Source organism: Seriola lalandi, unplaced genomic scaffold (assembly GCF_002814215.2).
Source record: "Seriola lalandi dorsalis isolate HSWRI2012SDOR001 ecotype SW California unplaced genomic scaffold, Sedor1 jcf7180002054293, whole genome shotgun sequence".
Classification (NCBI taxonomy): Eukaryota; Metazoa; Chordata; class Actinopteri; order Carangiformes; family Carangidae; genus Seriola; species Seriola lalandi.
The window spans coordinates 108,394-135,893 of NW_019524846.1; the positions used below are offsets into that span (position 1 = coordinate 108,394).

The window sequence follows — 27,500 nt, forward strand, 5'->3', positions numbered from 1 at the left end:
AAAAAAAAAAAACAATAGTTGGTGTGAATGGCATCATTTCAAAAATGGACCAATGTTTGTGTGCATGTTTGTTTTAAAGCATTTAAATGGTGCTGGATTATATAATGTAGTCCACACACAGTTATTACAGTCATTTTTATGAAATATGGATACAGGGACAAACCGCAGAGGAAGCAAAATATCTCTTGAGATGTGTTGAGTATCTCACACTGATGGTGTTTTTAATTCTGACTGAATTTACTATAGTTCAGAGAATATGAATGTGTTTCTTCATTAAAAAGACAATGAGCTGGAAGTGCTGTCAGACTCTCCAGTGAGGAGAAGAAAAGGAGGCGGTGCTGTTCCCACAGGTTGCGTTCTGTACCGCTACACTGGCACCAAGCTCATAAACCATGTTTCTGTCAGAAAGTACACTAGCCTTCAATTATTTGTGGAGACCAAACGGGATGGCAGCTGACAGATTCCTCTTAACATCACTCTTCATAACTCTCTCCAGTGTGTGCAATCTCAGACTCAGTACACCGCACTATTTTTCATAATTAATGCCAGCACGGTGACTTGTACTGCAAGGAGGAAATGGAAATGGAGTCACCGCTGTCACCACGTCATCTTTTTCTGAGACACAGGCGCACGCGCGCACGCGCACACACGCGCGCGCGCGCACACACACACACACACACACACACACACACACACACACACACACACACACACACACACACACACACACACACACACACACACACACACACACACACACACACACACAGAAATGTGCACTTTCATCCTAACCAGTATTATCATGAAGCGTGCAGTCTGAATTGTGGCCAGGCCTAATCTGCGACACCTGCACTACCGAGCCAGTGGTCAGGTGGAAATGCCAGTCTGTTTATATTAGTGGGCTGAAACTGGGTCATGTTTGGGAACCACTGGAGTCTAACAGCCAGTGTTGGAGCTGTTAATGTTACTGCTGTTTTGCCTCCATTCCTCTGACATATCTGCCATTATTGACAGGAAAATATCAACTCTGTTCCAGCTTTCCACCTTAACTGGTCCTGTTGAAATTTCATAGATTCAGTGTCTTAGTCAAGACATCGCAAGCAACTTGGTCACAAGTCACTCTGTTCTGAATGATGGTCATTGGTGCAAATGATCTGTTTGCAAGGGTGCAGACATACAAAACTGTTTAAATATATTATTTTAGATTTAATACATATAATCAACTGGCAGTATTCAGCTGGTAAGAACATGGAATGGTCATATTTAAATATTTAAAATATAAAAATAAAAACTCAGATCTAAACAAATAACCTTTGATGGTCTGGTCTGTTCGACTGAAACAGGCTGTTCATTTCCTTGTGGTGGGGTGTTTGATGGTGCTTGACACTGCAGTGCTGCAGTGCAATATGCCATCAAGCCCTAACAGGGTTGGGCAGGGCTCCACACAAAACCAATCACGCTTGACACACAAGCACATGCATACGTGTTTCCACAATCACTTACACACAACCCACATGAACACATGTTCAAACATACAAGTACTGTTCATTGAAAATGCTCATGTTTTTGGTGAATGGTAAGCGTATGAGCCAGAAGGTGGCGGTAATGCACCAAAAAGCTGTTAGCCAACAGCCGAAAGCATCAGCAGAAGAAGAACTGAGTTTTATGGCACCTGACTTGCGAACTGAAATCATAGCACATCTTTCAGCCTGTAATCGATTTTATGTTTTGGATCTGCTGCATAATTTGGTTCACGCAGGCTAAATTAAATTTCCATTGCATCTATAGTGTGCCTTTACTGCATCTCTTTTTGTAAGCCGATCTGTTTTGAGTTGTCCTGCTTTATGACACATTGTTCAAGTGGTAAAACATATACTCCCATCAAAAGTAAAAATAGCAGTATACAGTAATGTGGCAATGATTGGTGCCTGGGCGATGGGTGGGTAGGAGCAAGTTCTACTGAAGAAGAAGCTCAGAGCAGTTCATAAAAAATTAAAAAACAGAGGAAATGAGTGTGAACTAGTTGATTTTTTGTGACTATGAATTCAAAGTTGTGAACTATGATCGTGATATAGTTCATTTTAATCTGCCTGAACTGAACTTTGAGCTTTCTCTCTCTCTTTTTGGTTCGTCTCTATGAGGAGTTAGATTGATGAAGGAAAAATGTAGATGAGGCATTCATGCCAGGAAGGAAAAAAAAGAAAAAGAAAAATCTGCTGGCTATATGGAATGTAAGGCAAATTCTCCCTCCGACAAGCTATTTGTGGTAAATCAATTTTTTTTTCTTTTTGGTGCCTCTGAAGGTTCACAGGAGTGTCCTATTTTTCTCTGATATTGAGGCAATGTGGGATTTGTACAGCGATACGCAATGCAAGGTCACATTTTTCAATCAAACAAGATTTGGAAGACAAATTATGTTGAGTTGTAGCATGTGTATGTGTGTGTATGTCTGTGTCTGTGTTTGTGAGCCTGTGTGTAAATTTGGGGGGGAAGGCATTCTACAGAAGAAATATGGCATCTTATCACTGACGTACAGAGACAGAGAAAGCCTGGGTGGCTCTCCAAAGATTTAAAGAATTTAGAAGTATTACATATTAGTGATTATGTACTGCAGTACTTTTAGTACATATTGCAAATCATTAACTTAACCAACAGGAAGAGGGGTAGAAACCCAGTAACTAAGGAGAGAGCAGGAGAGAAAGAGGGAGACCTTCATACCTTCATCAACCTCATCTTCCTCAGTGGGCGAGGTCAGTCGTCCTCTTCCTTCATTGCTTCTCTCTGCCTCCCTCTGAAGACTCATCACCTCATACACAGCATCACTCTGACCCACCCTCTCTGGTGCCTGCTGTATACACAAACACACACACACACACACACACACACACACACACACACACAGACACACGATCAGACCCAAAAGGAAAATAATTTTATAAATGTAGAAGACTTTTGAAAAAATGTTTAATCATGAATGAATAAAGATAATAAATTTAAAAATACATTAATGAAGCTATTATACCATGTAAGCAAACAAGCAGCTAGATATAAAAAGATGCTATGTTGACTTATTCTGTAAAAGTGACATGTCTGTAGTGTAGAGTTTTGCAAATTTACATTCAACTTCAGGGATCATTAATACAAAATGTGACAAAATACACTTATGTTTCTTCATATTACATGATCACACAAGGGTGGTCCCACTGACAAATTTCAAAGACATTAAATTATTAACAAACTGATGTAAGATTTGACAAGTAATGTTTTCTTTTGATTGTAAAGGTTTGTTTTACTAGTGTTTGTAAGCACCAACATAAAAAAGATCAAGTTTATTATAAGTGTCACATTAGTGTCATATTTTATTGTATGTAGACTCAAAAGGGACCCAACAGGAATTCATAGACAACTGAACAATGACTAGTACGCAGGTGGCTGAAACACAGGCTCAATTAAATGGCAACAATGAGCTCTCAACCAGCCAAAAAAAAAAAAAAAAAAAAATCAGGATTCTTGATGCTGAAGAGGGGCTTTTAGATAGTAGATTGTTGGTCCCTTCAATGTTAGGACAGACAGTGAGGAGCCAGTGTGAAAGCATGCAATATTAAATAAGGCCCAGAGTTATAGCCTAACACTGAGTTCCTCCAAACAGCAGAGCCTCGACTCCCATTTGTCCAGGACAGAAAGCTGCACCAGCGCCAGAGAGAATACCTACAGCTATCCGTATGAGATTGACAATTGGGGGCAAGCTCAAGAAGGCAATCAGCATGACCATCCTTAGACCTGACATTGACCAACTGTCTGAATCAACAAAGCAGGTGATCAGGCAAGGGCTCACTGTCTCATCAGAGGAAACCAACAGAAAGAAAAAGAGCCAGTTATTTGGAATTAGTAGGACAGCACCACCAATAGCGGTGGAGAGGTTGCGGCAAGCCCCTCAATTAAGCCATCAGCCAAGTGGAAGTGACAGGGGTTAACCAGAAAAGTCGCATAAAACCATGGGCAGTCACTAGCAGCTAACAAGCTCACACAAGTTGACTGCGCTGGCGCAAAATGATGACTGGTATAGTAGTATTCTAGTATAACCACAATTGTCGCGTAATGGTCTCATGACTCCACCTGATAGCCACGTTGCAGGAAATATGGTCACAACTTCCTGAGTAAAATCACTGAATACTGGCCAGAACATTGTGATGTCACAGCGAAGTTGACCTATGACCATTTGGATATAAAATGTCATCACTTCATCATTTAATCCTATTCCTTAAACATTAGTGTTAAATTGTGTCATAATAAACATTTAATTCACGAGTTATGGCCAAAAATGTGTTTGATATGACCAGACTTTGACCTTTGATGACAAAAATCTAATCAGTTCATCCTTGAGTCCAACTGAATGTTTGTGCCAAATTTGAAGAAATCTTCTCAACATGTTAGTGATATATCGCGTTCACAAGAATGGGACGTGTTAACGTACGTACGGACGAAAACCCCGAAAACATAATGCCTCCGGGCCCTGAGTGTCACTGGCATGGAGGCATAAAAATGTAAAGAAACAATTGTGTAGAATCACAAGAGAATATATTATTTTTAAGCAATTCAGCCAACTACTACAATCACTGATTGTGCTCAGATATTTGTAGCAAAATTTTATTGAAAGACTAAGAGAACCATTTGAGTATTTCTTTGTTTTAAAATGTTGCTTATCCCAGCTCCTTTCAGCCATGAACCGCATTTTGCATTGTGCATTTTGTGTGAACTTTTGTTTTGGAAAAGTACACTGAAATTAATAAAATAAACAACTAATGAATTAACACATTAACAAGTGCTAATTGGAGTCAAACATCTATAAGGCCAAAGAGATACTGATATTTCACTCAGGGGTTGGCAAACCCTGCTAGGGATAAAGCCCTAGTGAATACTGGACTTACATTCAACAGATGTAGACATTTAGGTCTGCTGAGCTGGTACCATTACAATAGTACTAGCTAATATATTAGCCGTAAGAACTTCAAAATGAACTTGTTGCAGTGATTGTTGATATACTTTTAACAGTTTTAAAGACTAAAGGGAAAAATTGACTTCATAATGTTTTTACCTACTCCTTAAATCCATCATAGCAGACTAAAGAAATGCACAAGAGAACAAAGACACCAGTAGACTTGACCTTGGGTGTCATAAGCTACTGACGATTATTTCTGGTCTATTCAATTACAGTAGTGCTGTTGCCTCTCTCCTCCACCTGGTAGAATGAATCAATGAGCTGCATTGATCTGCCCACTCGCATGGCGTCTAATGACTAACTCAAGTCAGTGATGAGAGCACAAATTGGGAAAGAATATCAAGCCTAGCCTATTTTTAGAGAAAATCCGAGGAGGCTTAGGTAACACATTTGCTTTGCTATGGCCTCTGCCAGTGAAATGTTAACCCTACGGGAAGAGTTATTAACACTGATACAAATGTGACAGAAACGCGGGCCATAGACAGCCCACTGTACATACACAGTATCATCTACTGTCGATTTATAATAACAAAAAGAAAGAATTACCCAATACTGTTTGTTGATATAAAGAACAGCTCTCTCTGCTAATGTTATTTTAACGAATACCGTTTTACCATTAAATTGCTACGGGTTTTTTTCCCTTATAAGGCAATTTTCAACCGTATCTTTATCTTAATCTTAGTCAAATGTGGCATTTCTCTCTAAAAACCACTGGCATCCCTCTCTGCCATTGGCCCCATCAACTACTGTTGATATTGTTGATTTTTTTTGGCATCAGATGCAGGAACATCCATTTAAAGCTCAATCTTTGCATTGATTAGATGAATGTTGAAAGGTTTTTTCCTACAGATATTTTATGTTTAAGTTACTAGTTCTTTTAGAAACTGAAAAGACATGTACACAACACTTTCTTCGGTCCCAGTCTTGACTTAGAACTTGACTAGCCAACAGCTCTGGCTGGTTTGTTTCCTGATAAAGCAGACACCAAATACATTTTCCAGCAAAGAAGACACAGAGGAGATTCTGAGAGGTTGGCACGGATAATGACTGCTTGGTACTTCAGCTGGCTAATAACAGTTTTTGGCAAAATAAGACAACAGGACTACATATTTTATGTGTGTGTATCACCTCTGATTGCCATCTTTCACAAAAACCTCCACACAATATTATTTTAATTAGCTCTTAACCACAGCACTAGTCCAACACTCTTCCATTTACTGAAGAGATAACTACAGAGGCAATCAGGCAGACGAGTTAGACCGCCACTGTTAATTACCCACACGCCAATAATGCGACAGAGCCTCTTATTAGCTTCCTACAATCCAAAGCTTCCCCACACTTCACTGCTTTGCCAGCTCCCCACGGCCAACTAAAGGAGATCTGCTTTTTAACAGGGGAGAAGAGGCTTATGGCTTAACTGTATTTTTTTAAGCACCTGCAGCAACTGCTCAGGATGGGTGTCCTTGTGTTGGCGGGAGGTAAGTGAATGTGCATTCTTCACTCTCTCACTCTGCACTTTTAATCAGGCAAGTTGTGAGGAAACTCAAAAGGGCAAATGTTTCAGGGTGTGTGATGTCCGCCATTTGACAATAATGGTAAGATACAGGAAGGACACGGTTTATTTGTTGCCATCAACAACATCTATCACATCAGTGGATTGTGGTTACTATTATTAGGCTTCCAGACATCAGCTCACAAGATAACTGAGATGGAGTTTAGCACAGTTTCTGTTAATTTTCAGAGACAAGTGAAATGTTGAACTGTGCAAAGGAGACATTTTACACTAGAAAGAGATCTGACACAGAAATTGTGGTGGAGCATGGGAAGGGAGTAACATGTTGAATATCAAAACACCAGCTTGACTAGAGGCAGTAAGACTAAAAGTGGAGGCAAAAGTGAGAGATGCACAGATGGAGAGAGAGAAATGGAAGTCAGCTGATGAGATATTTGCATCTTTCAGAACATATCTTTAGCTCTTACAACAACAAAGTGTTTCGGTTCTCTTGGGTACAACATTTGACTGGTCACTGACACACCAACACGCCTCCAAGCTGTTCGCTCTGACCTCCTCCTCCACTCCACACATCCTCCAAGCTGCCCATCCACTTGCTCCACTTTTTCCTCATCTTTTTGAGGAGCTTGGGCTGGGTTGGGAACTAATGCTGTTGTGGGCAGTAAAGCCCTTTGAGACATATGTGATACAGGGCTATATTAATGAACTTGACTTGACTTGAAAAACCTCGTAAAATGAAACCCATGATAGCAATATGGCTGACATCTTAGTCTCCAGGGGGAGTCTACTAGAGTTTATATATCCCAGCACTGTCTTGATCTGTCAATTGGCACAGACCGACCAGAAATTAGTCAATTTGTCAATTGGTCAATCAGTCAGATTGTGGATTAAACAGACATTTGAAAAAAAATATGGGTATATGCAAAGTCTGAAAATGTGTGGCGGTACTGTAAGGTCTTATAGTTGCAATGGACATACCTGTCTGAGTTTGAGGTAGAAGGTCTCACTGAAGGTCTTGCGGCTGAAGTACCAGAAACGTTCGTTTGATGGATAGACCCTGACCAGCGTTTCCAGAAGGAAGCGAACTGGCTCCACCACTTCAGTCACGACCAGGTCCACTGCCACAGTCATGTAGACTTGCTTATCTGGGACACACCAAGAAGTAAAGACAAGGTTACTATGGAGTTATGTGAGCCCCCTTAATTTCTTTTCTTTTTATTTAATATGAATCATCAATTTGTACAAAAGAAAAGACTGATTTCAGTCAGTGAAGCCCATTTACCTTTTGTCTTTACTGTGAAAAAGGTTAAATTACAGTATTAGGTACAAATGATACACAGCTCTAGGTGCACTGCAGCTTTAAGAGCATCCAAAGTGTAACCAGGTTATGAGTAGTCCACCAGCCAAAAGCTAGTATATATTAGTAAATCTGCACCAACCTCTTTGGCAGAAAACTCATTTATTATGGCAATGGATTTTTCTCTTTCAATACTCAGAGCTAGTATAACAATTTAACTTACAATGAATATATAGCTCCATAAATATTACTATAGGCTGAAGAGATTTTGCTATTCATCTGCTTCTACTTCTACTGGGAGGCAGGAAATACACATCATGTATCCTGCGGGGATGTCACACCCCCTAGTGGGTAAGGACATTTCAATAACATTTCCAACAAATCTATCTGTCAGTTATCAGGTCAACTATTATCCTGCTAGATGAGCTCTGAAGCTAAACGGATGACAGGAGACCTTCATACACAAAGAGATGTGACCCTCTCACGAACCACTTGATGCTTCCGTTCTGTGGACAGCGTAATTGTAAAGGATGAATAAACAAATTGGAAAAAGAACAGATGGGTCTGGAGAAGTTATTTCACAGTGTGGAAGCTTTATTATTCTACTCAATTAGTGGAAGGACATAAGATAAGCACCGGGATCTTAATATAAACCTTAATTATCATAATGTCAGGCTCAAACTGGTAGTTTAGAGAAATGTTTTTTTGAAGAAAAGGACTTGTTTGCAGTTTCCAGGAGCAATGAACTACTAGTATCTTAGCACTGATACTTGATACTTAGACCGTATTTTGTGATAATAAAGACATTGCTTCTGATGGTTCAGACACCCCTGGTTTGGCATCAGAGGCTACAAGTCACATTAAAACATAATAATTTGGAATCAATCAGCATTTTCTGCATAGTTAAAGCCAGATCAATTATAGAGGAAACACAAAAACATTCTGGACAAAGAATTCTTAGAGCTGCCTTTTTGTAGCCACTTTATTCAGATATTCACCAGAGCTCGAAAAACAAAACAAATCGTTGGTCTATTAACTGATTACTTGCTCAGCAGGAAATTACTCAATAATTTTGAACTTGATCAGTGCTTTCAGAGGGAAGTAAACTGGTTTCAAAATCTTCACTTGTCCTCACCACCTGACATATCACCAAAATGCACGATAATGGGTGAAAAAACAACTGACTTTCATAAACTTCATAATTTGTTTCAACCATTGAAATATCAACCAGCTCAGAGGCTCTCTGACTTCTTTCTGCCGTGTTTGTGTGCACGTACGTGTGTGTGTGTTTGTGTGCATGTACGTGTGTGTGTGTGTGTGTGTGTGTGTGAGTCAGGTTTTACACTGCCTGACTCCCATGAGGCAGTCTGCTTCGACAGACCTGCCATCCACCTTCAAGTCAAACTCTGAACCTTCGAGTCAGCAAGTTGCCAAGTCGTCTAATTTGTTAGCTGTAATGGATTTGGTGAGGCAAGCTCTCTGCCCCGACACACTCTGAAGGGCCCGATCTGAACACATGTAAATACTTCCCTTTTAAAAAGGACAGGTACATAATATTAAATTAAATTAATTCGACTCCAATATGCTCTTCTGAGTACACTCCGATTTATAAACACACACATTTCAGGCAACAATTCTGTTTTAAAACTTCAAAGTCAGGTTCAGTATGTTAAGATAAAATTCAGAAAACAGGTAAGACCAGATCATTAAACTCTCCCTCTTTCTACAACTTAATACCTACATTTATCTAACTACATCTGAACTATTACATGAACTAAGTGTATTATCATTATCATTTTGTATAGTTTGTGTGTTTACAGTATTTAATGTCCACAAAGTTTTTTTATCCAATATCACATACAGTGTCCATGCATGTCACAAAAATGTGCTGCGTGGTGTGAAAAAGTCCCCCATTTCCATCATGGCTTACGTGATCAACTTGTGTTCAGAGGAGCCTCCGTGTTCAAAACAGAATCAGTAAAAAGAGAAAATTGTATACAACTCAAAAACTTGCATAGGTGTAAGATTATAAGACAGCACTGCACAGTGAATTGCATAAGATTAATCTCCTCACAATTCTGCTTTAAATTCTATCTCACACAAGTGTCAGCAGCTCTGTTGGCTCTGCTGCGTGATGTGATGTGATACGCTTCCATGTGCAAAAACATGCCAAGTTTTGACAAGTCATTGGTCACAAAGCCAAACACAAGACTATAAGATATGTTAGAGAATGGAAGAAGGCAATTATCCCATCCAAGATCCACTGCAAGCACTGCACAGTTCCCAGACATGACCTTAAGCTTTGTGCAGGCCTCCAACACATTTGTGACAATAATGTATGGAAATAATTTCCACTCCACATGTGCGGTGAGCAACCACTAAAAACAGGCAATACTGGATGTACATCCTCAATATCATCATATCATAAATGCATGAAAACTGACTGTACAGACAAACTTAATGTGTCTTTATGTCTTTATACATGGTTGTAACTTAATTTAAGAATTGCCAAGTGAAAAGCTTGCTAGTTTGGCATGGTATCTGAAACTCATCTTCACCTTTAGGTGTGTCTTCATTCAGTGCCTGGAAGGCTGCCATGTTGGGGTTCCAGGTTCCTGTGATTACGTAGGCCTTCCCATCAGAGCTCTTCCCCATCGACTCCTGTGTACATATTCATCCAATTGCTTATGTTCTTGTAGCAATATAATTTTTTATACTGTAAATTGCAAGTCACTTGAACATGACTTCATAAAAAAAACGGCACATACACTACTCTCAAGTATCATTATGCACTGTAAACTGTGTCAGTGTCTGCTCACCATGTCTAGGAGATGCATGTCACTGTTGCAGACTTTTTGTCCTGGACTCAGCAGCATCCCAAAACACCTAGAGGGAAAACACAGCAGGTACAATCACAAATCAATACTCACTAATTCCACTGCGGAGGTACAGTCTGCGTTCAACAGCAGATTGAGTCGAACTATGTGGGAGGGAGAAGAAACTTAAATATGGAAAAAAAAAAATTCACCAAACTATACACATAAATATCATACTTTTAAAGCATTATAATCTTTCAGGGATTTCTGGCATTGAGCTGATTTCAGAAATCATTGACAGGCAGGATTAAGCAATGGTCAATTTGTAAAGGTCATGAGTTGATCATTTGCCTGAAATCAAAATTATTTTGATAACCTGTGAATATCAAAAGAATCTAGTCTGGCATGTATAAGCCCCTTCAGGCAGATAAGACACCCTGCTCTCCCTGCCACTGCTGGCTGTAATTCATGGGCCTGGAGGAGGCCGAGACTAACTGTGATTTGGCCTGACCCTCTCAAGGATGCCCCTCACACAGAAAAGGGCATCACAGATGCAGGGAGTTAAAAAGCAATAAAAAAAAAAAAGCAAAAAATTAAAAATGAAAAATTCAGGGGCATAGCATACAACAGGCATACTACAGTGTTACTTACACCTACAGTATGATCAGAGGTCTTATTATCACATTTTGGATATCTAAATCTCTCTGTCCTCCATCTAAATTGTACTGAAGCAGCATGGTTTATGTAGTTTCTGGTTCATCATACTAATCCAAAATTAATCACTTGGTACAGTAGTCCCCTCAGCTTTAGGTTACAGGTGCCATCAAGTGGTCAACATAGGAATGTCTGAGTTTCAGAAATGCATTACATAACACAATGCATTTACAGCTAATACAGCACTATCCCTGGATGGCTCAAACTGATTCTACAAAGAAGGGGTCAGATGACTCGTGACATTTCAATAGGATTAGTAAGCATGGACAGAAAGACTTCCAGGTTGAAGGCATTCTTTCTAACAGAGCACATGACGCAAACCATATGGCATTTCAAAAGAACTGTCAATTAAAACTTATGCTATTACAAAAATGAATATTAATACAAGAAATATACAGGCTGAACATCAGCTGAATCAGCTCTGAGCACAATAGGAGTTTCCACTGACACTAAAAATAAAGGAGAGGGCAGGTGTTTGTCTCCCTCTGATAGCAATAGGAGGTAAGGGGTGAGGAGGAACAGGGGGCATGATGACGTTGACCTAGTTTTTCAGTGCAACTGTGCTGCAAAAGCATGCAAACAAAAAATAAGGGAGACTTATATTTTTGTCAAAAGTGATTTAAAGATACAAGTACTTCTTTGCTTGGGGATTACTTTTATTTCTCTTGATGCTTGTGTGTATTGCTGCTGTATTTTGACCAGTGAGCTTGTGCACTGTCCTTGTGAAAGCAAGTCATTTCAAGCAGCCTGGTGCTTTCATCTGGAAAGTCATTGTATACTTCACCATAATGAAGTTCAGGACAAGGCTATAGATGCTGTGTTCATACCCAGCATGTTTAAAGCAGTGCTTTTGAGCTCTACATCATTAACTCCTTTGGTTCAGTTCATTTGTCCTGCTGAGACAGATGTCTGCCTCTAACTCTGCTGTTGCAGCACCAAGAGAACTGAAAATGCAAACTTCTTCCTTCCTCCAAGAAAAAGGTATAATAATTGGAATAAATGCAGTAGAAACACCTGCAAGGGTACACTGAAACAAAGACCCCCCCCAGTGGCAGGTTACCATGGCCTCGCCATGCATCGCCTCTTTTTACAGTGGTCCTTACCTCTCAATGCCCAGCTCCTTGTTGCACATTTGCTGAACTGAAACCACAACCTTCTTCTGGACGCCCTGTCGAAGCTTGAAGTAGAACTTATCTCTGTCCTTCGGCACCGGACTGAGGGGAGGAAGAAGTGGGGGTGGGGGGGGTTATGTAATTCCATTTTGACATTGTGTATTGTTGTACTGTGTATATTTTGAATTTACTTTGTTTTGTATTATTGTTCTCTCTGGTTCAATATCAGTTTATTTTCTAGATCCTTATTACCTTCATATGATTAAAAAAATGAATGGTTAAAGATAAATCATGACATGCCTTCCATCAAGTCCTCTCCTGAGTGCATCATATATTACAGACATCTGCTCTGCTTTCAGAACAGCTACTGGAACATTTTATTTCGGAGAAGAACAGATAATAGTAAGAAAATGAAAATCCATTTCTAAAGTACTCGATATATGATGGCTTGTGAAAATGGAAAAATTGCCTCACTGTGCCGATAAGCTTTATGCTCTTTACGGATGAACAATAACAGACAGATAAAAATAGTATTCCAGCAGCAAATTAACAGTAGCACACACCTTTCCAACTACCAACATATGACACCCACAGTCCTGAGCTGATAAGAAAAAAAAATACTGTTTGTGTTCAATTCACATATTTCACAGAGTTCTCCTTAAAAAAAAAAAATAGAACAATGGTGCTAAACCATCATACTACAACCTACAGCATCATACTTCTTCCAGAAAAAGGGTTACATGCAGAATCTCACGTGGTTTGAGCATAATATTAAATTATAATGATAGCATACTTTTCTGAAAATTAATGAACACATTTATACTCCAAAATTTTGTGAAGACCATTGTGTGTGTGTGTGTGTGTGTGTGTGTGTGTGTGTGTGTGTGTGTGTGTGTGTGTGTGTAGACCAAGTACCTGTAGTTGCCCTTGCCATCGTCCTCTTTGACCTCCAGTGAGACTGTGAAGGTGTAGAGGTCGCTGTCGGGCGGACTGGACAGCGCTGTGTCCCTGATGTCTGCCGGCCGAGACGAACGCCGAAAGGCTGTGGAGAAACTGTACAGGATACGACTGACCTGGATGGAAAAGGACAAAAGGAGATGATGAATAAACACAGAAGCTTTGTAGACAGAAAATTTAAGGAGGTGGGGAGAAGAAAAAAACTAAATAAAAAAATTATAATATATAAGTGGAATATAAAATATAGATGGAATAGAATCTCATTTAATAGCAAGCAGAAAAGATAAAATAAAATGTTGCAAAAGGAAATGAGTTTATAGAATCAATATACACAAACATAAAATGAACAGATCATGAAAATTAAGTTTAATCGACTGGAGAGTATTGAGAAAATATAACAGAAGACAACAGTGCCACCAGCTGGATCAGCAGTGTCAGTACTTAAAGGACTGGAGTAAATGTCAACCATATATGGTGCGCATGCTGTTTGTTAAAAAGCAGTAGAGTCTGTTCTTAAAGATGGACGATATGGTTATTGTGGGTATTACAGTGCAGAGCAGAGCCTGTAGTCAGCTTCACAATTCTGCCACTTAAGAATGAATACACTACACTCCACTCTCCTGGTACATCATGGTGGCTTCAAATTATATCTGCCAGACCAGCAATGTTGGTACTAAAAGTAATGAGTAAAACTTTTAAAGAAAACCGGAGGCCGCACATTTTGCCTGTGTGTCTCACTCTCCTTCTTCTTACTAATGCTGTACATCTTTATTATATAGTGTCTTTGGAATATAAAATTTTGGAAAACCTTCTCCATATATTTCTCAAACAAAAATATTTCTTAATAGTTATGTTTCCCCTTCCTTGACACCTGCCATTTTTTTGTCTAATTGCACAACATTAGGTATTTTTACGTCACTGAGCAGCCAGTTGTATAGAGGGCCTGAATTAAAACAAGTTGTATCTAAATGTTATGGGATTAAATACACCACAGTGGACTGAAAACCATGTTAAATTGCAGTTTGTAACATAGACTACATGTATGTAACTCACAGCTTCTTTAATGTGGCAGGAAAAGACGTGGATCTGGAAGTCCTCAGAACTTCGATAACTCTCGGTGAAGGAGAAACAGTCACTTTCCACTGAGCCCTCTCGTCCACGAGCACAGAACAACACTTTGTAAATGGGGAAGGACGCGATCTCTGTACCTGAAGCCTGGTCCACAATCCTGGAAAGAGATATGTTATTTTACATGTGAAAATATGTTAAATTCATTTTCAGTATGTCAGTAGATTGAAAATACTACACAATAATTTGTTAATGAGTTTATCCGTTTTATTTTTGTCAAAAATCTATTTTAACATTTACAGTATTACCAAGATTGATGTATTTTCATTTGATCTCTACAGACGTCCCAGAGCGAATATCTAACACTTTTAAGCTTTTAAGATGTTGCGTGTTAACATGTAGAACTGGGATCAGATACTATTTGTTCATTTGGGCTCAACGCGAGTTCAGTACAGTAACAGTCTACTTCAATGAATGGCATTACATTTTATACTCAACCGAGCTTCCATCCAATCAGGAGGTAAGGCATCTATGTCACTGCAATTTCAACATGGTCGTAAAAAGCCATGTCTCACTTCCTCTGTGGTGTATCTAAACATTTCATGTTCCCTTTTCATTTCATGACTCAGAATGGTTGAAAACGTTCTCTCAACTCATTTAATATCCACATCACTTCTTCTGCCGACTGACAGGCATCAGATGTGATGGGTACCTTTAATAAGCACATAATTCATGATATTCTGTTTTTGGTTCATCTCCTTGGTTGTAGGTACCAGAACCTGTGATGTGTAATGTGGCTTTACCAAACAAGTAGTCATGTATTGTGGTGGTCAGGCTTAGGCTTTTTAGACATGTCTTGTGGTCTTCTTTTAGTTGCTATCACTTATCACTTATAGGATAAGTCTGTCTGTTTCACAACAAGTCTATCAGTCCACGAATATGGTGTTAACAATGCCCTAAGTTTTAGTACGTATATCATCTGCAGTTTAAATATGTTAAACTACCATTCTTAACAAAATTATCTACTTTACTTTAAGGCCATTTTTATTGACCCCAGTCGTAATACACACAGTTCCACTCTTAATGTATTATTGACCTGACAGAGCCATCTGGTCCACAAGGGACATGTAGGGTGATGGGGATGGGGATAGCACTCTCAGCTCGCAGGGTGGCCATGGCCTTCTGCGCCTCTGCCTCATTGCGAGGGGCTTTGACCCAGGTGCAGCCCAGGTAGGACAGCTTGTTAAACTGGACACTGTCTTCCTCCAGGACCGTGGGGCTGGGTGGTGCTGGACATGCTTCTGTGGACAAACAGAAAGGTTGTGATATTGTTCCTTTTTCTGAAAAGGTGAAATGTGTTCTTGGGGTTTTCTGTCCACATTATAAGATAAATGGAAATCTCCCTCTCTCATCATAGTAAGATGATTGTGTTATTAGCATTACACAAGAACATATACCATGAGTCTGGCATACTGTCAAAGCATAATGAGGAAATGAATTTTTCTGGATTTTCACATTTCGTAGTCTACCAGCTACAACAGACTGGTGCATTTTAAGAAGAGAGACAGAAAGAGACAAGTCAAAACAAAAAACAGACAACAGGCGAAGTTGTGGGGGGGGGGGGTCTTTTCTGAAATGGCCTTTAACCTGGAACTTTCACACTTTGCAAACAGGAAGTAGAACAATGAGCAGCAGCTTGACTTCCACTGCTGACTAGCTCTTAATCTACCCCACACTAAGCATTTCCTCTTAGCTCACTCTGCAGTTGTGCATTGTTCAGCACGAAACACCGGTAACAAGAAGACGTGTAGGTGCAAGTCAATAAATAGAGACAAGTAGTCCTAATGTAAAACATCCGTCAGGACTTTAAAATACATTTTTATAGTGTTTGACAAAGCTTATCTATACAGAAAGAGTTGGTTACATCTGACCCGCCTAAGGCATATATGAAATTAATTGTCATGATTATTCTCAAGCACCCAACAACTTTCCATCTTTTACCTGCTTATTTTTCCCAAACCTGTTTTACACCACATACAGCATGTTTAAAAATAATTATATAGTACCAAGTTTGGACATACCTTGCTTTTTTGCAGTTTGCTGTGCTCTAAAATTCATCGTTAGCAACATTGAATTTCTGCCTGTGTGTCTGGGGAGACAGCATGTGCTTCCTTCCTCTGTGACACATGGTTTCACTTTAATTTCATTTTCATTTCACCTGAAAGTAAGGGGCTTCAACACCATGTTTAGATACTGACAAGTACCTTTCTGCAGTATCTGAAGAGGTAAAGCTTCTGGTCTCTCAAATGAAAGAGTGGGTTTAAAAAAAAAAAAAAAAAAAAAAAAAAAAGACCACACTTTAGACAAGCACATTTGTGTTTTTTGTGTACAGTAGTTGGGTGTTAGATATTTTAGACTTAGTTGAAAACCAGAACCATAACGAAACAGAGACAAACAGTAATCCAAAGGATTAGGACAGTCATAATGCAACACCAAAGTCTTCCAGGGCAGAATGAAATCATAGGATCTCAAATTGTTAAACATAATTAACATGTGGTTGGGCACGTGACTCCATAAAGCCCAGATAATGAAATATAATTTCACCATTAGTGCAGTTTAATAATGAGAAGCCCCAGAGGGAGTGGAGCCTGTAAATTGAACCCAGGTAGTGCTAATGCCTTGCACATGCCACTGAGGTTAACAGTGCAGTATATCAACCACGGTTAGAGTGCTGTTTTTCTTTTTTTCGGGCCCAGCCTGTCCTTGCTGATATACAGGGCAGTTAAGCAGCAAGTTCAGATACCAGCCTTCCCAATCTGATAAGGCAAAAGTAGATTTTGGTATGTCAATGGCATGGATACAGCTGCATGAGGTCAGTTTTAAACAATTTTCATCAAAGAATGCTTTTCACATTGGTATTTTCACTCTGATGTAAACATGAAAAAATTCAAACATACACCCCACTCTAATAAAGGATTGCTTATATCTGAGTTTTTGCTCATCTGTTGATATTCTTTCCTGAAAAACAATTTTACCTAAACTGTTCCATCAAGTCCTCCATTTGTTGTATTTTATTGCCCCTCATGCTAAAGGCTGTACAGCCAAGCTATAAGCCAATATATAACAATTCACAGTCAACATTATGTCACAGTGACAGTTTTTCAATTTAATTACTTAAATCCCATACCAATAGGACTCACAATGAAATTAGCGACTGTTTGACAGCAATGTCTTGCGAAAAAAGATTTTGCCAACTTATATCATAGACACAATGAGTGTAATACACCAAAGAACATACCTGGAGGTCGGGATTCCAGGATTTGGCTCTCTGGGTCCCTGTGCTTCTCCATCTTTTCCACACTGCTCTTCTCCACTTTCACCTCATCATCATTATCATCCAACACCTCCTCCATAGCTTTTTCCAGCTGCTCACTTCCATTCCAGGACATCTAAGGGAAAGAAAACAGCGGACATGGGGCAAAGAGAAACAAGGGGAGATAAAGCAGTGAGGAAAGGGAAACATAAAGATAGATGAAGACAGACTGGAGCTTCCTGGACTGACTGTTATCGTGCCTTCTTGGGATGTAATCACACAGCAAAATTACATGAACATTACATCCATTGGTGATCTAACCAGCCACAACAGCTCCAGTAGGAGCTCGATGGGGGACAAAAGATGTTTTAGCTGCTGTGTTTGCCCTTTTGAAACTCAAATTTGACCTGCAGCCTTCAAGTAGCTTCATTTTGGATACTATTGTGCCATAACGTGTGTCCATCTGTGGTTCTGACCTTGAGTCTTGGTTTGCCCTCGGAGCCCTGCGGTGACCCGGCAGCACTGGACTGTACCAGAACAAACTCCTCACTGGTGACGGTGGCCACGGACTCGGTAGAGCTGCTAACTTTTCCCAGTGAGGAGCTGTCATCCATGGCTGGCTGGTTTACTCAGGGTCGGCTGGGGAGACCAGGGTTAAAGCTCTCCCCTTCCCTCTCCTGTCCGCCCAGCGCTGTAGGCAGCCTGCATGCACAACAAATGGAGCAGCATTAGATTGTTCATTGTAAAAGTCATAGACAGCCCTTTACATTGAACAGCTACATCTGTTTAGAGCCTGGTACAAGTTTTTTCTATTCAATGAATCAAGGCTTAACTGGTCACAGTCAAGGTACTGTTTGCAGTGTTGTCACTGTAATGTACATGACAACACCAAACCACAATGACCCTTCCAGTACTTAGACATGCCAGAGACATGTCAAACAACTCGGCCAACTTTTTAGGTTGCAAGTCTGGGCTGAAGTTAATCTAACCACCCTGTCATCTTTGAGTTAAGGATACCAGCCCAGACATAAGGACAATTTGTAAACCTAACCACAAATCTGATGTTGCACAATTCCTAAAATTGTTTTCAGTGCTTAGGGTACAATTAAGTCTCTTCCTGATCACTCAGGGATTAGCCAGTCACAGTCTCTGACAGGCCAAGCTGGCAGCCAAATGGGGTCAGAGAGCTTCCCTTAATCACTGTCGTAGATGATGGTTCATTTTCAACATACTTCTGATGCAGAACTTTGAGAGCATTAAACGGTTAAATACTCATCATGCTTCAGTGGTATTATAACACCAGCAGTTGGTTTCAGTTCAACATTCTGTTGCTGTATTAGCCCCTACAGGCACAATAATATAGCATTAGCTGTATGCATTCTTTTATTATAGCTGTTTTGTGATTTGGAACCCTTGGATTTAATAACTGGTTGAACCTCCTTTGGCACAAATAACCTCAAACAAGCTCTTCCTGTAGCTGCTGATCAGACCTGCACAATGTTCAGAAGGAATTCTGGACCATCATTCCTTAAAGAGCAGCTTCAGCTCTGCCATATTCTAAGGATGTCTGGTCATTTCACAGCATCTCCACTTGGTGGAGATCAGGGCACTGAAGTCATTCTGTAGTGGATTTACTTTGATATTTAGCAGCGTTGTCCTGGCTCATCACCAAACTTCTACTGAGCTTCAGGAGATGGACAGCCACCCTGACATTTACCTGTAAGATACCTTGATAAACATGGGAATTAATTTTCCTCTCAATGATGACTTTCAGCTTTATGCAAATCAACACATTGTAAGTCTTCTAAGATTTTTTTTGGTGATGCATTTTTCACATCAGCAAATGCTTCTTGTGAATACCAAACTCAAAATGTTTTATTGTTTTCTGTAAGTCAGAGTAGCTCTAACCCACACCTCCGATCTGGTTTCATTGATTTGACTTTGATAACTGCTGACTCTAGTTATCTTTTGTTAATGTCATTAAGATAGGTGTTCAAACTCCAGCAACACTTACAGTAAACTTTATCATTAACTTTATTATTAGGGTTAGACGATGACCCTGATAATAAAAGTTCTTCTCTATACTAGTGTTGCTGGTGTTTTGACCTCATTAGACTTTTTCCTTTCTTCATGCATGTTGTGCCAGAAATCTCTACTTTGCTTCTACATTAGGGTAGTGGTTCACATACTTGTTCCAGCCTACACTGTGAATGTTTTAATGATGTATTCAATATGGAACAGAACAATACAATGATTTGTGTGCCAAAGCTATCAAAGCTGAGGACCTAAGGTTCGCCTGCTTAGTATCCACATTTAAATCTCTTTAAAACCCATTTTCATAAAAAGGCTTTTTTTATGTCTTAAGGCAGCAGCTTGGGTAACTTGTATTTCAATCTTTGTGCAATTCAGTCCTTGTATGCTTACTGCTCGTTTCACTCTCTCTTTTGATGTTGTTTATTTGCAATATGTTGTTTTGAATGTCTTTAACTTTATTGTGTTTTATTTTTTATTCTATTTTACTTCTACAAGCATCTTGTAACTTTGTTAGGAAAGTTGCAATACAAATAAAGTTCATTATTCTCATTATAAATGTACAGCTCAAGCATCTGCCAAACAGCTGGGGTTTGAGGTATATAGAGTTCAAAATAAGAGTATGAAGGGGACATTCATTCACACACAGTGACATGATTACATGCACACAAAAGGCATTCACACACACTTAACCCAGGCAAATTATATTCATACATGCACATGCACGTGTACATGGACGCAGACACACATAAGGAAAGCAACAGTATCATGTGCTCCAATCATACTTATTCAATTACACAGAGCACAGCACGAAGCGGAAAAGTGAACACTCCCACTGATTCACTTAGCTGGAAAGAGTTGCAATGAGAGGGAACCCAGATAAGAAACACAAATAGTGTCAGGGCAGGCTGGGAAATTAAGTAATTTAGAGCAAACTTCAACTGGATTTCATGTCTCCTCTTCTGAAGTCAAGACAGGATCTGAAGCATGTGATATACACATTCCAGCCACACAGAAGTGGATATTAATTACAATTACTTAATGCTAACAGTGCAAGTACAGAACATCCCATTAGCTCCCTTACACGAATGCACACCCTCATAATGGTACAGAAAGGCAACACATAACACAATATTTTGTGTACAACTGCATGTGATAAAATTCATTTTAACAGCAAAAGGAAAGAAAGAAACAGACAAACTGTGATGAAGGCCTTTCAAATACTATCCATGTCAAAACAAGTGTAGTAAAATATGGTTTGAATGATTTATCCATATAAGGCTAATTTTACAGGTATCTATCAGCTGCTAAGTGGTCACTAAAAACCAGGTTATTATACACATAGAACAGTATTCACCAAGATTAGACCGTTTCTGCTCTCTCTAACTCTTGCTGTCCTTGGGTGACTGAACAGTCTCTTCCTCTTTGGCCTTAACTCTAAACATCATAGAAAAGTAGCACCCAGTTATTACGAGACTACTCCTCCAGTACAGTCCCAGTTGGCAGCCTCGTTACCAAACCACTGCCCGCATGGAAACTGTGAATGGCCAGTGGTGTAGACAGACTGCACAACACCCACAGGCACAGGGCTATCCAGACATATTACATCTGTATGGGTGCATGAGTTTCTGTGGGTTGCCATGCCCTGCTGTAATGTTACAGATACAACAGTGTCCACAGACACATTAAATCAAAAACACTGTAAGTGATTGAGAGGAGTAAACTATAAGGAAATCAAAGTACAAGGTTTGACAACCCAAAATCTATGATTACATTCTATTTGATGGCAGGTTTATATAGTATATGATGATGGGTCCAAGATGCAATTCATGAACGAACTTCTGACACTTCACTGGAGGGTTGGGTGATAGGGGAAACATTTCCTTTTGGCCATCTTTCATTCATTTGGTGATGGTAGACAATGCTGGCTCTGACATGCGGCTCTTTCTAACTCCATCTGCTTTATGACTCGGGTGACCTTGCTTTAAAGAACTAGGGCTGTCCAACCTGAAGCTGCTGATAGCAGCTTTCCTGTCTCCCATTCGACAAGGTGATTATGGGGCATACTGAACAGAGCTGTCATTGCAGCATGACAAACTTATTCAAAAGTTACAAAAGATAATAACACTGTTAGGGTTAGGCTGGGGCTGATCATACTAACTTTTTTAGACATGAACAACAACCAAAATGTATCCCTGATGGCCACAATACACTGACTGACTATGAAGCAGTCAAATCAACCTGTTATAATGGTGTCTTTTGGTGTCACTCCATACTGAGATTAGGGTGTTATTTTAGCACTGCCAGGGTTGGGAGTTAATTTCCCTGTAAACATTAATGTCATTAATGTTCCTGGAAATTATTTTGTGCAAAAGCATCCATCACACATCATGTCAAAAGTAACCCCCAACCAGTCCAAACATCTGAATAAGACTGATCCAGGTGACCCAACACAGCCCCACAGAAACAAATAGTTTACAGCTTGGACAGAAACCAGCTCAACCAACAGAGTGTCTGCCTCTTAGTGACACCCAACACCTGTTATTCCTGTTTGGTCTTAAGCTACAGTCATACAAGCTATTTTCATTGTCAAATACATATTATCTGCTGCTCTATTTGTTCATGGTTGATTCAAAAGTATACTACCACCATGACTGACATACACTCTTTAAACCTGAAGCAGACTATTGTGACAACCTGTACTGCACACTGTAAACCCCACAGCAGCAACACAACACTGCATATAAGACTATGAAGAGACTATGCGTTTGAGTAAATCTGATGAATCAATGTGAAATGTTGCATAATTATTCCTGATATACTTCCTGATAGTTTTCTGGCTGGCTCTTCAAGTAACTCCTTCTTGTCAAAGAACACCTCTCCGTTTAGACACACAAAAGGCCACTTTGTTTTAGTGCCAGAGCCAAAGCCTGGCCTACATCAGACTATTACCTGTTTATTCCTATTTGCTCATACTACCACAATCTACTGCCAGGTAACCATGCCTGTATTTCTCCATTATACAATCCAGAAAATTTTCATTTCATATCTTAATACATCAGCTACATCCCTCTTACCAAATATTACCAATATCAACCAGAGCATCTTAGGTATTTAAAAACCTAGTCAAACCTCCAATTAATGGATAGTTCCTTCTGAGGGCTACAAAAGCAAACAAACAATATGTTACTTATACCTATTCAGTATGTGGAACTTCAAATCACAACAATATAATATTACGAAGCTCTATGTAGTACCACAAGATATACAAATGTATGCAACAGCCACAAAAAAGGAAAAGGCAAGAAAAGGAAAAGAGTATGGCACCTCCATTTCATCTATTATTTTCTTACAGTATACCAGGGAACCCACTGTGGTGCATCATTTATGATATCATTTATTATAATATCATGTTCTTGTAAAAACTGGTATGTTTTGCTGTTCTCAAAAGCTGAGTTTAAACACTTGAATGTAATGTCACGCGTGTAACATCTGTCACATTCTAAAAGCACCAAGTGTCAGCCCCAAAATATCATCACACGTTATCCATTATCCAAGGTCAGAAACATATTGACATTTTTGTTAATATCACCCAGCCCTACATCAGTTATGACTTGTAAATGTTGAGTCTCAAGTCAGTTAAGGGAATGCTGTGAAAGCATGACAAGCATATGCAGTGATGTTACTGAGAGGATGAATGTGTACAACACAGCTGTGTTAATAAAAACTCATTTGGACTTCTATGGAAGGAATATGTCAAGCAAAACCGGTATGGGCCCATCCTGAATTAGACACTAATATAATGTAAATGGCTCAGAGCCAAATAGTGTCACCTGATGGCATCATTATTTCAGGTGTTGATGCTCTGATTTCCTTCTGCGGAGACAGTTGTTAGTGTTTGTAGATAATGGCTTTGCGTTTCAAAAGCGAATGAGATATTGTCTTACACTGTGTTGAAATAGATTTCCCCATTAATTGCTGCATAAACTGATATTGCTCCCCTCAGTTGTGTCTGCAGGCCTGGATGGAGCACATCACACAGTCTCTCACAGCATCTACAGCAGGCTAGCATTTTATGGCAGCGTATTCTCTTTATAACAGATCTTTACCGTCCGTTTAGTGGGTTAAATAAAATTGGCATGGTATTGTGTGGTCAAATACACACAACCAGCAGACTTGCAAAGCGGATACACTCCTCTCACAGAAAGACAGGCAAGGCAAAAATTAGCTAGCGACAAGCTAACTTACCCGTACAGTCACCACAGTATTTTCCTCACCGCGGTAATACTAATATGGGTTTGCAGAAGTAGACCTTTAGGCAAGGAGCTAACTGTCACAACAGGTGAATGTAGGCTAAACAGGAAGTACCTATGTGTGCAAGGCTAGACCTGCGAGCTGAAGCTAAGTTTGGCTAACGCTAACCAGCTCAAAGTCCAAAACAGTTGGAGCAGTAGGTGGAGGAGCGTCCGCACTCAGCGACACCCCGCCCGGCTCCGGAGGAAAATGACAAGAGAGAAGAAGGAAAACAACGGTTCTCTTCCCACTACGTATAAATATGACACTGGAATGAACACAGGTGTAGCTAATAGAGCTGTCAACTCACTTGTTTAGACCGTTGTGGAGTTGCTCGCTAGCTGTCAGGAGAGTTGCAGCGAAGATCGTGTGTTTGAGAAGATGAATCACTCGGGACTTTAGTGATGCGCCTTCCGGTTTGGAATGCCACCGTAGTTTCACGCATGCTCTGCATTATCTCCGTTAAGCACCTCTTACATTCACTGGACAATTCAGTTTAGGGATTTGTTTATGCCATATATGTGTGTAAATAATGCATACATTTATTTATATTTATATAGAGATAGATAGATAGATAGATAGATAGATAGATAGATAGATAGATAGATTGAAGTTTTAGGCACCAAAAGTAAAGTGGGGATGCTTTCAAAAATAAGGCCATGATTTTTTTTTATTTATCAGTCAATTTCATACAAAGTGCAGTATACAGAAAACGCTCAATCCAAAGCTAAAGCTAAATTAGTCTGTCTCACTGAATGAATGTAGGACTGATCAGACACCTCCATGATGGTGTTGGATAAGACGCTAAACATCTAATGTGCCTAAAACATAACTGTATAACTAATAAACATATAATAAACATATGTATTATTGTGCATTTTAGTTATACAAAGGGCTTTTGGGAACATTACTTCCCCATCAGGTAGTATTATTTCAACATTTACTCCTTTCTTATTGGATGTTCAAAATGAGAAAATATGTTGTTAAGTTATAGAAAGCTTTTGTTTTACCAAAGAAGGCATCATTTAGGGAAAATCATAAGATAGATTAATGCTTTGTTCCAAAAATTAGTGGTTGTTTACCTCATGACAATCATTATCTGGAGGTCAGACTTCTGGCATCTTGATGAAACTCAAGTTAATTTAATATTTCCAATTGAATACGTATAACACTGCTCACTTGTGTGTGTGAATGTGTGTGTGTAGTCTTGTCAGCAATCACACAATAAACAATTTCAAGCAGTTACAAATCTTTAATTGTCAAAAGTTAACACTGTCAAATATTACTGTTTTTTATCCGTATTTATCATGTATGATTTGACGTTTTTTAACCACATTTCTAAAAATTCATTGTTTTTCTATGTTCAAAGATAACTAGTTAAGTAAGTAGTAAAATATATAGTTAATACAATGGGTAAATAAATGAATGATGACAATGAATCCTTAGCTGTGGTAGTGGACAACAACATGGATAAACACTGTTTTTATTCCACTGAATCCTCCTTAGAGATTCTAGCTCAGATGTGTATGGATAGATTTCACCACTTCTCCTAAAAGCAAACATGTTGATCTTTAGTGATGAACTTTCATTTGGCCAGTCCTCTGTACATTTATTTGCCCTTTTTAGTTCATCCAGAGAAAACCCACAATTGTTGTGTAAAGATGTACAGTATAACAGCACTGCAGTTGGCTTCTATTTAACCTTGATGAAAAAGTAATTGTGAAATAAATGAAGTAGCTGCTGATGAATGGGTTCTAATTATGTTATATGCACAGCTGAAAAGAGGTTGGGGAGTGCATTTTTTTCTAATGCTTGAATGACAACACCAGGCCTGCCCCAAAATTATCCAACGTTATCACACCATGCAAGTCCGTAAGGTTTCCTGCACTGCTTAGTCACTGCCTCACTGAGCCCTGCTGTACATAGAAATACAAAGACAAATATCACAGGAAACATTTTTTTTTTGTGAATGGCAAGCAATGTTGGGTAAGTGCCATGTAGAAAATGAGCAATGTGAAACTGTTTTCAATCACATAAATGTGTACTCTGACTTTCTCACATGTGGAAAAAAAAAAAACATGAAAAGAAAAGACATGATTAATTGCATTTCAAAGAGTCAACATGAGAGTAGTATAGGAGTATAGGAGGAGTGTGTAGACAAAATAGCACAAACTAGTAAATCACACTCCCTCATTCAAAATACATCATGTTCAAATCCCAGGGTGCATCTCTCTCCGTCAAGAAGACTGTGGGATCAAGAGACACTTCCGTTGCTTTCTGGTTAATATTTACATTTCAAACTTTTTGCATCACTGTCAGTAAAGAGAAATTCCCCCAGTTCACTTCCATCTTACCACTGTTGCGTTCAAGGGCTCAGGCATACTTGTTTATTCACAGGTTTGTGCCTTAGGGGAGAAAGTGGTAGTTCAGTGCTGGAACTACTGTATCCAAGATCCAGTTTGAAATGCTCATAGGTCTATCTATATGTACACCGTAGTTATATCTCACTGGGGGTGCACACTGCTCATGATATTCCTCCAGTAAAAAGTATATGAGATGAAAACAGCTGAAAGGAGATTGCTGGAGCCGCAGTCGTTTGACAGACAGCTTGCATAGGGAAAGCTCCAGTTGTCTGCTCTCTTCTACCTTTCCTGCTTCCAGAGATCCAGGAAACTGCAGAGGGCATGCTGACTTTTTCCTCCTTTTGCCGTTTTTTCAAATGTACTTCAGTCTCTGTTCTGCTTCTCATGACAAAATTGCTTCATATTTGCTACATACTTCATAATACGGTTTTGTTTTTGTTTTGTTTTTTGTCTTTTCGGCAGTCATTGGGAAGATATGCAGCAAGGGGGAAAAATCATAAATTATCTAAGATAGCCCTCAGTCAGTAAAGACACAGTAACAGTCAACAGACGGTGCACGACCACGCCCTTCATGTGGGAGGATAAAGGGACATTTTCTTACAAGACATTTTACAGCTACAGTTTTATCTACCATCAATTATAGAATTACTGTCTTTATGAACAGGAACATTTAAAATGTACGGGTATAAAGTGAGGAACTAGGTTTGAGAGTCATCCCTGCTTCTCACACACTTCAGTCTTCAGCAGTAGGCTTAGACAATCCTCACTTAAATCCCCCCAGACCCCAAACCCTAATTACATGTGATAATTTAGCCTGCACAGACAGCGGGCCTTTATCCAGCAGATCCTCACTGGGAGCTGCTGTACGTGTCAAAATCACTTCTGTGGTCTTGTTAGTGGTGGTGCTGGTGTGTGTGTGTGTGTGTGTGTGTGTGTGTGTGTGTGTGTGTGTGTGTGTGTGTGTGTGTTTGTGTGTGTCTGCGTAAGTGCAAAGAAAAGTGTCTGTGTGTGTAATGGGTGGTGT

General features: G+C 39.5%; 2 protein-coding genes across 5 annotated transcripts in view; both read right to left on the bottom strand.

Moving 5' to 3' along the window:
* Positions 1 to 24,550, bottom strand: part of rabgap1l (RAB GTPase activating protein 1-like) — a 113,574-nt gene extending 89,024 nt beyond the window's left edge. The window contains exons 1-11 of one of the 3 annotated variants that reach the window (XM_023406019.2): positions 24,424 to 24,550; positions 18,266 to 18,491; positions 17,775 to 17,925; positions 15,573 to 15,774; positions 14,462 to 14,636; positions 13,367 to 13,524; positions 12,443 to 12,553; positions 10,629 to 10,695; positions 10,368 to 10,470; positions 7,491 to 7,657; positions 2,719 to 2,848 (exon numbers count right to left, since the gene is read on the bottom strand). In XM_023406019.2, coding sequence (XP_023261787.1) covers positions 2,719 to 2,848; positions 7,491 to 7,657; positions 10,368 to 10,470; positions 10,629 to 10,695; positions 12,443 to 12,553; positions 13,367 to 13,524; positions 14,462 to 14,636; positions 15,573 to 15,774; positions 17,775 to 17,925; positions 18,266 to 18,403 — 1,402 coding nt within the window. In that variant the 5' untranslated portion in view covers positions 18,404 to 18,491; positions 24,424 to 24,550. Of the gene's footprint in view, positions 1 to 2,718; positions 2,849 to 7,490; positions 7,658 to 10,367; positions 10,471 to 10,628; positions 10,696 to 12,442; positions 12,554 to 13,366; positions 13,525 to 14,461; positions 14,637 to 15,572; positions 15,778 to 17,774; positions 17,926 to 18,265; positions 18,492 to 24,068; positions 24,359 to 24,423 lie in introns of those variants that run through there. The other 2 variants (XM_023406017.2, XM_023406018.2) reach the window with 2 other exon arrangements.
* Positions 24,551 to 25,345: 795 nt separating this feature from the next.
* Positions 25,346 to 27,500, bottom strand: part of fam163ab (family with sequence similarity 163 member Ab) — a 22,350-nt gene continuing 20,195 nt past the window's right edge. For both annotated transcript variants that reach the window (XM_023406042.2, XM_087173923.1), the window contains one exon: positions 25,346 to 27,500. This exon is cut by the window's right edge and continues 417 nt beyond it. The gene's annotated coding sequence lies outside the window, so the exon portion shown is untranslated.